General features: G+C 39.1%; 1 protein-coding gene across 1 annotated transcript in view; it reads left to right on the top strand.

Annotated features, from left to right (window-relative positions):
- The window catches only part of LOC135202206 (uncharacterized), a 28,221-nt gene that overhangs the window by 4,378 nt on the left and 10,811 nt on the right, over window positions 1-13,032 (top strand). The window contains exons 3-6 of the mRNA XM_064231463.1: window positions 3,234-3,356; window positions 5,688-5,791; window positions 6,312-6,490; window positions 12,659-12,818. Coding sequence (XP_064087533.1) covers window positions 3,234-3,356; window positions 5,688-5,791; window positions 6,312-6,490; window positions 12,659-12,818 — 566 coding nt within the window. The remainder of the gene's footprint in view (window positions 1-3,233; window positions 3,357-5,687; window positions 5,792-6,311; window positions 6,491-12,658; window positions 12,819-13,032) is intronic.

Below are 13,032 nucleotides of genomic sequence, written 5' to 3'. Positions count from 1 at the left end.
ATATATATATATATATATATATATATATATATATATATATATATATATATATATATATATATATATATTCCACTCTAACGTTCAAAATGAAACGACCAAAGACTATCAATATCTAATATGATGACAGGGTAAAGCTTGTCAGGCGTTGCCTACACACACACACACACGTAAATGGGGAGACATTCTCAGGTCTTTTTCGTTGATGAAATGACTGCAATCTCAGTTTGTCTGACCAGAAGTCCAGTATTTCTAGATATATGTAAATAAATGAATAAACATAAATAAATACATCGTCAGTCTCCCATCGAAGATAATTCGCGGTATTAACCACAAGTCGCTCATTCTTGACAATATGTAAATTCAGTACAATTTAGCCCAAAGCGAGTGGAAGTAGGTATAAATAGTGGAGTGTCAGACAACACAAATGGGTTTCTCTCTTTCTCTTTCTTTTTTTTTTTACGTGAATGATTCATTATCGTTCTGTTTGCGTGCCTTTGGGGGTGAAGATTTATTGTGCTTTCGTTGGTAGGGCAATATTTACCACGGTTGCTTGTTTGATACTGTGGTTGTTAAGGTGCTTGCTGTTGTTCATCGTAAACATAAGTTGAAGTATGTGAGGAAGGCGATTCTTGGCATTGTGCTCACACCAACCGCGCATCTGATGTCTAGGCCAGTCCCTTGCGACGTTCCTGATTTGCTGTTGATAAACCAATCACAGGTCTTGGAACTCTCAGTCTCTCGAGAGTTCAGACGGACATGATGTATGTTCCACCTCTCCTGAGTGATACGTCTTTCAAAATTATCCCTTAGGAGAGGTGGAACATACATCCTGCCTATGCGAACTCTCTCGAGAGACAGAGTTTCCAGCCCTGTGATTGGGTTATCAACATCCAATCAAGAGCGTCGTAAGGGACCGGCCTAGAAGGAGTGACATGTCATAGGATTTAACCTGTTTCCGTAATTTCGTTTACTTTTTTAGATATTCTCGGAGTGTTTTTTTAGCACTGTACCTCGTACATGTTTCAAAGTAATGCGTAAGCACTTGGTACTGCTTTCTTTTATTGTTTCTGTGGCCTTGGCTGCATATATTGTCACACACTATTTAGTGACACAGATATATATATATATATATATATATAATATATATATATATATATATATATATATATATATATATATATAAGTGAATCACGAAGTTAGGAACGTGATAAATCCATGATAAATCCATAAAATAAAGATATATGCCACGAAGGAAAATAAACGAAGGAGTATCCGCGAGACCTTTCGACGTTTAAACGTCCTTTACTAGGACGTTTATATATATATATATATATATATATATATATATATATATATATATATATATATATATATATAGATATATACTGTAAAAGTGTTCTGTAACAACAGAATTCCATCTAATAAAAGGAGCCCATACCCACCAAAATGTAGAAGAGAAAAGGTGGTATTTATACCAAGAGATTCGTCACAAGTAAGCCAATTTAGGTCACCCCCGCTGATAATCTTCCTTTAATCTTCTTAAGCGTTGGTTGAATGAACACTGCGTCGACGATGTCCGATGTCCAATTCCCTTTTGAGATGTTCATACCTGCTTCTCTTTTATTAAGGCCGATTCCATCATTTGACTCTTGTACCGGCAGTTGCTGCTATAAATTACACGTGACATATTCCAGTTTATTCTATGGTTATGTTCATTTATATGATTGAAAATAGCCGAGTTCTGTTGTCCATACCTAACTGACCGTTTGTGTTGTATTAATCTCTGGGGAAGTGATTTACCTGTAAATCCGATGTAAGATTGGTCACAGTCCTGGCATGGGATCTCATATACCCCAGAGTCTTTGGGCGATGTCTTTTGTTGGACGTTAATCAGGGATTTGGCTAAGGTATTTGGGTAGGTAATGCAAAAGGGTTGGATTTCCCAAGGGTGTGAGTTACTCTCTTAATCGTCTCCAGGTGGGGAATTTTTATTTTATTGTTGGGTGTGTCTCTGGTCTTGTCTTTAGGGGGTCGGTAGAAATTACGTTTGCTTTTTGAATTGCTTTCTCAATTATATGGTCAGGATACTTTAAAGATGAAAGTTGCTTGCGAATTAGTTCAAATTCTTTTTCCAGGAAATCTGGGGAACAAATTCGTAAGGCTCTTAAGAATAGGTTGCTAGCTAGACCTATCTTGATAGTATTGTCATGATAGCTAAAGTAGTGAATATATGAAAGTGAGAACGTTGGTTTTCTGTATATGGTAAATTTGTATTCTGTCGTGTCTCTGATTATTAAAACATCAAGAAAAGGAATTTTGTTGTCTGTTTCCCATTCAACTTTAAATTTGATGCTGGGCACTAATGCGTTTAATTTTGAGAGGAATTCATTAAAATTACCCCACTTATTATCCCAAAATGTTAGTATGTCATCCACACCCAACAATAAAATAAAAATTCCCCACCTGGAGACGATTAAGAGAGTAACTCACACCCTTGGGAAATCCAACCCTTTTGCATTTACCTACCCAAATACCTTAGCCAAATCCCTGATTAACGTCCAACAAAAGATCATCGCCCAAAGACTCTGGGGTATATGAGATCCCATGCCAGGACTGTGACCAATCTTACATCGGATTTACAGGTAAATCACTTCCCCAGAGATTAATACAACACAAACGGTCAGTTAGGTATGGACAACAGAACTCGGCTATTTTCAATCATATAAATGAACATAACCATAGAATAAACTGGAATATGTCACGTGTAATTTATAGCAGCAACTGCCGGTACAAGAGTCAAATGATGGAATCGGCCTTAATAAAAGAGAAGCAGGTAATGAACATCTCAAAAGGGAATTGGACATCGGACATCGTCGACGCAGTGTTCATTCAACAACGCTTAAGAAGATTAAAGGAAGATTATCAGCGGGGGTGACCTAAATTGGCTTACTTGTTGTGGGACGAATCTCTTGGTATAAATACCACCTTTTCTGTAAACTTTTCTCATTCATATACCTGAAGAGAGAGACAGCAGTCTCTGAAATATAGTACTTTTCTCTCTACATTTTTGGTGTTTTTTATGGGCTCCTTTTATTAGATTAATATATATATATATATATGTATATATATATATATAAAATATTCGTTTGGCTTTTGAATAATAATACTTATGATAATAATCAGTTTCATTATTCTCACTTGATGGATTTACAGTTTATTTTTTTTTTTTTCAGAATGTAAGAAGCTGTACTACGTGTCTCTCTTGTGGCTTTTGTGGGTGGTCTTCTTTCTTGCTCCATATATAATAAGCCATGGATACAGAAGTAGCGAATATCACTGCAATTATGGATGTCAAGGTAAATATGGTAAATCTCATTCTTGAAATTGATAAAACTATAGATAATATTTACTCATCATGGATTTGAGATTGAGTTACATTTTAGTAAGTGCAGGAGGGGAAATAAATAGCTATTGTTCTGCAGTGGGATGTATTCTCCAGTGATCACGAGAAGCCGCCGCTGAAAAGTTCGTGTACGAAAATGTAAACAAACCTTGATCACCTTAACGGTTCTATTTATGCGAGATGTCCTTTGAGAAACAGACGTGTAGGTCTAAAGCTGCTTCAATGTGCTTAACCAAAAGAACCTTGATTTATAAGCTACGAAGCCAACAAGGCGGCGAAATTAGTGCTCGAAATCCCCTGAACAGCAATTACGTCCAGCAACGACCAGCAGAGAGCCCCGTAGGGGTGGGTGGGTGGGGGTAGAGGGGGGGGGGGGGTAGTGCCGTCAGTGCACCTCATTCGGTGCAATGTGGGGATTACTTAAGTTTCTTTGCAGTTTCCCTTCGGCCCCTAGCTGCAACTAATTTCATTCCTTTTGCTGTACCTCCGTTCATATTATCTTTCCTCCACCTTACTCTCCACCCTCTCCTAACAGTTGTTTCATAGTGCAACTGCTTTGAGGTTTTCCTCCTGTAACACCTTTCAAACCTTTTACTGTCAATTTCCGTTTCAGCGCTGAATGGCCTTTGTTTTGCCCCAGTGCTTGGCATCATGCCAAAATTATATATAAATCAAATCAAAAGATCAGCAGAGAGCTGTTAGTAGTGTTTCTAATTAAAAAAAAACCTGGAGGCTCTGATTCTTTCTCCCCAAAAGGTCTTTTATATATAATATATGTATATGTTAATCCAGTGCACATTGTAAGAATACCCACTGTAATATTGTGGAATAAAGGCATTATTACTATTATTATTATTTTCGTGGAGTGCTATGAATCACAGAGATTAAGTCTGGTTTTCTACAAGTTTGATTTTTTAGTAGGGTGCCCCATTAATCGCAAACAACAGCTGCATATTTCCACACATTAGCCATCAAAAATGCTTTAGTTCCTCATTGTTACTGGTTGATATGGAGTCAATATAGTTTTCTTTCGTTGAAAACCGTAGAAATTCGTGCCTGATTGACAGCTCCCGTATTCCCTAAGAAAAAAAAAACTTGGAAAAGTGTTTCAGTCAGGATAGTTTGAGCATTTACTCGTAATAGACTTAGTAGGGACATTTGTTGATGCACTGTGAAGTGCGTGGTAGGTTACTGGAGTAAATACAGTCGAAGTATTAAGAATATTAGGAAACATATTTACTCGTCATGGCTTTTAGAATAATGTTCTGGAGTGGAAATTGAGAACATTTCTTGATGTCTGGTATGAGTGCAGTTTACCAGTAATGACAAGACAATCCAAATGCTTTTACCTCAATAGCCATTACACATATACCTATATGAAAGAGATCTTGAATTAATTCAAGTACGTTTAGCACACTTTAGAAGTTGGTGAATATTTGTCAACAGCCTTGACATTGGGTCAATGAATTCCATTACTGGCTGACGAGAGACTTCTTACTATAATGGGCGGTATGTCTGTCCGTCCATCTGTCATTCAATCACGGCCAAACGGCTGGTCCCCCGTTGCTGAATAACCACTGGTTCCATGCAACGTAAAAACACTATAAAAATAAAATAAAATAAACAAACGGGTGTTCCGATGGTCATTAAACTTGGCAGGATAATAGTGGGGACCCCCAAGAGGTTTACAATGGGGTTTCATCCTTGAAACGGAGCTGGTTCTGCCCGTGAAAAGGGGCTGGTTATGCCCGTAGACTTAATTACTTTACGACTTTATCATACATATAATTTTGTATACATTATGTTTGCTAGTATTAGTAAACTTTGTAGATGCAGGACACTGGCAAACATTATTAACATATTGCCAAGTGCCACTCAGCAGAGGCCGAACAACAGCAGTTTAGTCGACCCATTCCATGGGATTTGTTACCACAGGAGACCGTTGTGCTTTGCAAAAACCATTTGTACATTTTGCATTTACAAACATTGATTGCTTAAGATTTTAATTTGGATTCCAATTTGTTCTTAAAGCAGTTGGTTATGCTGAAAAAGCAGCACTATTATATGAAGTATTCCTGAAAATAGTCTTCTTGTTAAAATAAAATTCAGGAAAAGCCAAGTTGTGTCAGAACTGGAAAATTAGAAACATGTAAAACAGAGAGGAGGGTTTAATTTGTAAAGGCAAAATGAAACGAATTCTTTGGTACTATTGGACAAAAATTATTCCACATTGTGGTGCCATGACATTGTACTTATTATTTAAAGAAGTTTATTCTGTTCTCAGGTTCCCCTCCACTCATCGATACGCCCACCTGTGTCATCCCAGACTTCGATCCTAACCACCCCAGTATAGTGCAGTTTCGTGAGAGGGTGACAGAGCCCAAGGAGGTGAGTATATATAGTTCTTCATTTTGTGGCTCAAGTCTACTCAAGAGCCTCGTGAGCATCTGTAGTGCACAAATATTTGTATCAGCTTCGTAATAAAAACTTCCTGCTATCAATATCCCTTTCTGTCCTGTCTCTCAAGGCTTCCTTAATTCATACCCATGACACCCTGTGCCATCTTGTTCCCAAGTCCAAGTCCTCAATACCTCTTGCATGACTTCGAGGCTGATTAAAAGTTTTTATTTTTTCAATCAGTCGATGGTCTTTTTCAGTAATGCTTCTTTAAATAAAATAATAAGTTTAGAAAATTTCATGTTAGGGAAGAGGTTGCATTTAGTGAATGATTGTATTATCAAAAATATTCTTTAAAGCAATACATATCTCTTAGTTTACGCTTTCACAAACCTTTTGCAAATGTATCAGAAAGCTTAATACACTGCTGACACCTATTATGTTTTTTTTTCATATTGTTTTACAGGTTGAATAATGTATGCCCAATTTATGCAATGCATGTTTTTTGCAGCTAGTTTGTTCAACAAAAGATCCCTTGACTGAGGTTTCAGGGACAAATCTCCTCTTCTACGAAGAGAGGCTGCCTTTGTATGGGTCATCAAAAGCGACTGTAAGCTGCTATTATCAGGCCATTCAGAGGGTGGAACAAAAGCCCGATAGATATGACATAAACTGCGACAATAAATATGTGTAAGTTTTGTGTGTAAATATGTTGAATGTCGGTCTGTGGAGTAACTACATTTATATTTTGTTTTCCAGTTTTTTTTCTTCATAGAAAGCTACTTTCCCAAAATAAGGATGGTGCCAGAAAAACATGTAAATAGACACTGCCACGCGCTTCCTTGAGAAGCCACATCAGCATAACACATTCCCATTTAACTGTTCAGTCCAGGGTGAATCCTTGCACATGACATTTCCTGAGCAACAGCTGTTACACAGTCCTACTCCAACAGGGAAAGAGCAGCATGTTAGTCCCTCCTCTCTGTGGATGCTCTCAGTTACAAAACCATTCAGTTCCAACACCACCAATGACAGTTTGTCTAACCTAGACTTGACACATTTCCATCTTCATCCAGGAATTCCGCACCTTTTCTCATGTCTATCCTGGTCCTCGCTCTGAAGCTGATCTTAGTACCCCTAAATACACAGGTCAGTCTCTTTCCCTAAAAGTTGCCAAAACAATATGGTTATCATATCTATTTTTCTCTACCAGTTCTTCTGTTATTACTTTACAAAGAGCTCTCGACAGCCTCGCCTCTTCAGTTTTATTTGCATTTAACAGCTTAATGAGCAGGACCCTCGTCAAAAATTTCAATTCAAGTTTCTTTGGCAGTTCACCTTTGTAAGGTAAAGTTGGATCAGCTTAAGGTTACTTGGAAGGAAGTTCACTCTCATAGTTTCAAGTTGCATCAGTATTCCCATCGTGCATTTTAACCCAAGTTCCTTAGACAGTTCATCCTCATAAGGTAAAGTTGGATCAGTAATCCAGTTATGCATTTCAGCTCAAGTTACTTGGGCAGTTCAACTTCATGTGGTAAAGTCGGTTCCCTAACCCTTTCGTGTATTTAATTTGTTTCTCAGGACATTCACCTCAGCTAAACATTTGCCAGAGTCTGTCTCACCTTCATTTCTGTTTTTCCTCATTATCTGATCTTCTGTTACATTCGCTCCAACTAACTATATGTATCAAAAGGTGATGGATATGTCTATAACACCCCAATACCAGTGGGTAAAATATGCTAACTGATCAAACTGAGTCACTGATGTATTTTTCAGTTTTGATAAACTATACAGATGTTCTGGGTAACACTAGGTTCCTCTTCCTTCCCTATACAGGCAGTCCCCGGCTTACGGCGCTTTCGGCTTACAACGTTTCGAGGTTACGACACTTTTCAATTATATTCATCAAAAATTATTTCCAGGTTTACGGCGCATGTTCCAGGGTTACAACGCTTACCACGCCAATCTGACAGAAGAAATATGACTCCAAAAAGCAAAATAATCAATATTTGAAGGGTGTTTTTATGAAAAATGCAATAGAAATGGAGTTTACAATAGTTGTTTTAACTACACCCAAGAAAAAGCATTAAAGTAGGATTTTCTTAGGATTTTTGACGATTTTCGACGATGTTTTGGCTTATGACGATTTTCGGCTTACGATGCGCGTCGTCTCAGGAACAGAAACCCTGTCGTAAACTGGGGACCGCCATATTAGCTATTTATCTTTTGCCTTATTGGAACTAGTTAATGACGACTCCCTGATTTAATTTCTAGATTCATTAAAATCTAAAGAATTTGCCATAAAATTCACATTGGAAAAGATCTGAGATAACTTCCTTCCTTTTTGCATAAGCACCAGCAGAAAGAATCCTCAAGGCTTTCGAAACTAAAGTGTGCCACATACAAATTCTTGCATTCACCATTTTCAGTACCATAACACGAGAAAGAGAGAGAGAGAGAGAGAGAGAGAGAGAGAGAGAGAGAGAGAGAGAAGGAGTAGCAGCAGGTCTTTCCTAAGACCCAAAAGACTTTGCGACACTTGTCTAAACGAGGAGATAAATTTCACCAAAACTTATATTTCCACGACTTACCGAATCCATGATACTTGCCGGAAAAAGGCTCTAAAATGACAATGTGAAAATAGAGGAATAAAAAAAAAAGGAAAAATGCGCCGGAGTTTCTCCCGCGCAATCGAGTTTTCTGTACAGCCACTACAACGTATAATCGAAGCCATCGGAAATAGATCTATCTTTCGGTGGTCTCGTTATAATGCTGTATGAGCAGCAGCCCATGAAACTTTAACCACTGCCCGATAGTGGACTGTCCTATATCGTTGCCCCAAGCACGATTATAGGTCACGTTAACCTTAAATAATAACTACTGAGGCTAGATGGCTGCATTTTGGTATGTTTGATGACTGAAGGGTGGATGATCAACACACCAATTTGTAGCCCTCTAGCCTCAGCAATTTTTAAGATATGAGAGCGGACAGAGAGTGCGGCCGGACAGACAAAGCCGGCATGGTAGTTTTCTTTTTAGGAAACTAAAAGTGGTTCAGGGAGAGTCAGAAAATATCAAACATGTCCTATCACAATAAACGTCTAACCATTTCAGACCCGATGTAGCATCGTTCTTCGGGAATCTCTTCAAGGCTTTTAATTAAAAACGCTGTCAGTGATGACATTCTAACGCAATGCTTACAAAGCTCCGCCATTATTTATAATGTTATTATAGGAGTTAATCAAATTTCGATGCGATAGGAGTTTGCTCAAGACTTTAAGTTATGGTCAGTCAGAACCCAAACATCTGAGCACAGGTTTGGAGACGTCGACTTAGCCCACTCCACTTCATGAGTTCCTCCTTCGCAACCCCCCCCCCCCCCCCCCCCAAAACAAAAAAAAAAAAAAAAAAGCCACCCACAAACAAGAAGCTCTCGCCATCCCCCTCGCAAACCCATCCTTCTAACACACCTCTCCCCTCTCCCATTCCCTCCTCTTTCCCCTCCAATTCTCTCACCCCCTTCTCTCTCTCGTCTGAGTTACACTAACACACTGGAAAATATAAATACATACATTGTACAATATTATATTGCATGATTTTGCTACATTGTAACTCAAATATGTATATCCCAACAATGAGTTGAGTGGTTTTTGCTAATGAGCTCTACTGTGATGTTCAACCTCATTCTACTTTGTTGTCTAAGAATTGTCGTGGGAAATACTATTTCTTGAACTTAGATTGTAAGTGTGTGTATGGTCGTTTTTCTGTGCCTGTTGTCCGATCGTTCGTATACTGCGTTGAGATAGATTGGGCAAAGGGCATAATCATTCTACAACTAGATGGTGTCAGTAAAATTGTAAAATAAGTAATATTAGTTATCGAATTAACAGCTAATGATACACACAAGTATTCGTAGATTTAATTGTTTGTTTGTATGGCGTTTTTACATTGGACGGAACCAATGGTTATTCATTAAGGGGCCAACGGCTTTACGTAACTTCCGAACCACGTCGAGAGTGAGCTCCTATCACCAGCAATACACATCTCTAACCCCTCAATGGCATGTCCGGGAATCGAACTCGCGGCCACCGAGGTGTCAGGCCAAGACCATACAGATCACACCACTGATAGATTTAATTGTAACCGTCATTGCTGTCAAGGAATAGCTCATCCACACCATCGCAGACAGAATCGATAATGACGGGTTCCACACTCAAAAGACCAATAATCTTCCTCAAAGCAATACTCCTCCTAACGGCACCTTCTCAAATGTAAAGTAAATTATGGGGGAAAAACCGATTACTTAGGAACACTTGGGTTTGATGACAGTTATCGTGATATTGATATCACTATAATTTCACAAGCGCCTCAGTGGCGTGATCGGTATGGTCTTGGCCTGCCACCTCGGTGGCCGCGAATTCAATTCTCGGGTATTCCATTGAGGGGTGAGAGATGTGTATTTCTGGTGATAGAAGTTCACTCTCGACGTGGTTCGGAAGTCACATAAAGCCGTTGGTCCCGTTGATGAATAACCACTGCTTCCATGCAACGTAAAAACACCATACAAACAAACTATATATAATTTCACTAAAAATTTATATCATTGTGAAATTTGTTGCATAAGGCTTTACATAAAAACTGTTATGAATTGAGTTGATCATAGTATTTAGGCCAAAGGCCCAGCACTGGGACCTATGAGGTCATTCAGCGCTGAAACGGAAATTGACAATAAAAAGTTTGAGAGGTGTAACAGGAGGAAAGCCTGAAAGCAGTTGCACTATGAAACAAATGTCAGGAGAGGGTGGGAAGTAAGATGGAATAGAGAGAAAATGAAAGGAGGTACAGTAAAAGTAATGAAAGGGGTTGCGTAGCTGCAAAGAACCTTAAGTAATTTAGCCTACAGTGCACCACGTGAGGGTGTACTGACGACACTACCTCTCTTACGGGGTAAAAATTTTGAACAATGGTTCATAATGATCTGTTAAGACATACTTTCAGTGCATTAACTTTCTCCTCTTGGTTGAAAGCATTGAGAAGTCGGAGAGCAATCACACGTTTGCGTTCATTTGCGCATGTAAGCAAATAGGGATAGTAGGTCACCTTCGTAACCACCCAGCGACAAACCACTCTCAGCGATCGCGTGCCAGTGAACAGTTATGGTAAACTGCTTAAGTACTGTATTCAGAACTGCCAGCCGAGCCAAGACAGTCGCGTCCATTAACCATCGATTAGGTACAACACCCAACATTTCTATTCTTGAACTTAAGACTATAAATCTCCCTGTATACAATTTAGAGAGAGAGAGAGAGAGAGAGAGAGAAAGGGTGGGAGAATTGGAGGGAGGTGGTTGGGGGAGAGGTGTGATAGAGAGATGGGTTGCGAGGGGGATGGGGGAGCCTTTTTTTTTTGGGGGGGGGGGCAGGGGGCGGGGGTTAAGTCGACGTCTCCGTGAGGTAATTTGTATGTGGCCGTCGGTTCTTTCCCCCAACCCACTTTCGTTCCCTTTACTATACCTCCTTTCATATTCTCTTTCTTCATCTTACTTTCCACCCTCTCCTAACGCTTGACTCTTAGTGCAACTGCTTTGAGGTTTTCCTCCTGTTACACCTTTCAAACTTTTTACTGGCAATTTCCGTTTCAGCACTGTATGACCTCATGGGTCCCAGTGCTTGGCCTTTGGCCTAAATTCTATATTCAACTTTATATTCAACTCTCGGGTTTTTTCCAATGTAAATTTTTACCTTGAAAGATGTCTTTCCAGCTTCCTCAAGTCAATGTCCTAGTTTAGTTCTATATAAAGTTTTACTATCTAGAGAAACTCTATGAAAAACGCATTAATGTTAATGATATAAACAACGCATTATAGCAGATCCACATCAACCGTGCATTTGATGTCTAGGCCCATCCCTGACGACGCTCCTGATTGGCTGTTGATAAGCCAATCGCTGGGCTGGAAACTCTCAATCTTTCTCGAGAGTTCACATAGGCAAGAAGTATGTTCCATCTTTCCTGAGGGATGCGTCTGTCAAACGTATCCCTCCGGAGAAGTGGAACATACATCCCGCCATGTGAACTCTCTCGAGAGACTGAGAGTTCCAGCCCTGTGACTGGCTTATCAACAGCCAATGAGGAGCGTCGTAAGGGACAGGCCTAGACATCAAAGGCATGGGCGATGTGAATCTACTATAGCCACACATTGTTGGGATTTTAACCTTTGAATGAATTTTAAAGACATTAAACTTGTATACAGAAGTAGTTGTAAGGCAAAGTGTGGTAGGGTTGTGGAAGGGCTATAAGCCTGTACACAAAAGCAATAAGGTAACGCGTCGTAGGGTTACAGAAGGGGTCTTCATTAACTTAATTCCCAAGGTGGCTGAGTATTGATCTCCTAATACTTGAGATGAGATCAACGCCACCCATGTGCTTAGAGAAAGTAAGCTCACCTGATAATTCAGTAATTCCTTGGACTGATGGAAAACCTTGACCAACACCCAGCATGAATACTTGCTACTAATCAGCTGATAGGCAACATAACTGCAACAAACCAGATTGGGCAGGTGCTGGTAAGATCAAGCAGGAACTTTGTATATAATGTTAGCGTAGAAATGTTGATGTAGTTTCACTCCCTCTGACGATAGGGACAGTAATCTTCGTAAAACTTGAAGAGCTTTTTTTTAAACAATTTGATATGTACCAAGAGTAAGACTCAAGAAAAGGGTCTTATTTTACCCGCAACATTTTATATTTTTTTTTATGTAAATAGTGAGTAGCATGCATTTTTTAAGTAGATTTAGTACTAGTTGAAGGTAGTTAGAAATAGAATAACCTTTTGCTGATTTTTTGTGCCGTTTTTCCTAGCTTGAAAGAGGCTGTTCCCATCACCTCGGCCAAGACGCTCATTCACGATGACGGAATAGTCGTAACATGTGACGACACTAAGTTCTGGTGGTCGGTCTACAAAGATGTCCATTATTTTATACAACCAAGGAAAGCTCAGGAACAAATTAAAAAATTTAAGGTGGGTTTGCTGTTTGACTTTGCTGCTTTTTAATGGTTCCACAATTCAAATGTTTAATAAAGATAAATATTCTATCAATCAACTACACTGTCCCGAGTAGTGAATCTTATTCTAACAAGAATTCTGTATTCTATATTCAATTCAATTCAATCTACATCCATTCCTACTTCCTTTCTTCAATCTTGTTGTTCAACCTCTCTAACCATTACTTTTG

Source organism: Macrobrachium nipponense, chromosome 30 (genome assembly GCF_015104395.2).
Source record: "Macrobrachium nipponense isolate FS-2020 chromosome 30, ASM1510439v2, whole genome shotgun sequence".
NCBI classification, from domain to species: domain Eukaryota; kingdom Metazoa; phylum Arthropoda; class Malacostraca; order Decapoda; family Palaemonidae; genus Macrobrachium; species Macrobrachium nipponense.
This window is presented reverse-complemented; position numbering and strand designations above follow the sequence as displayed.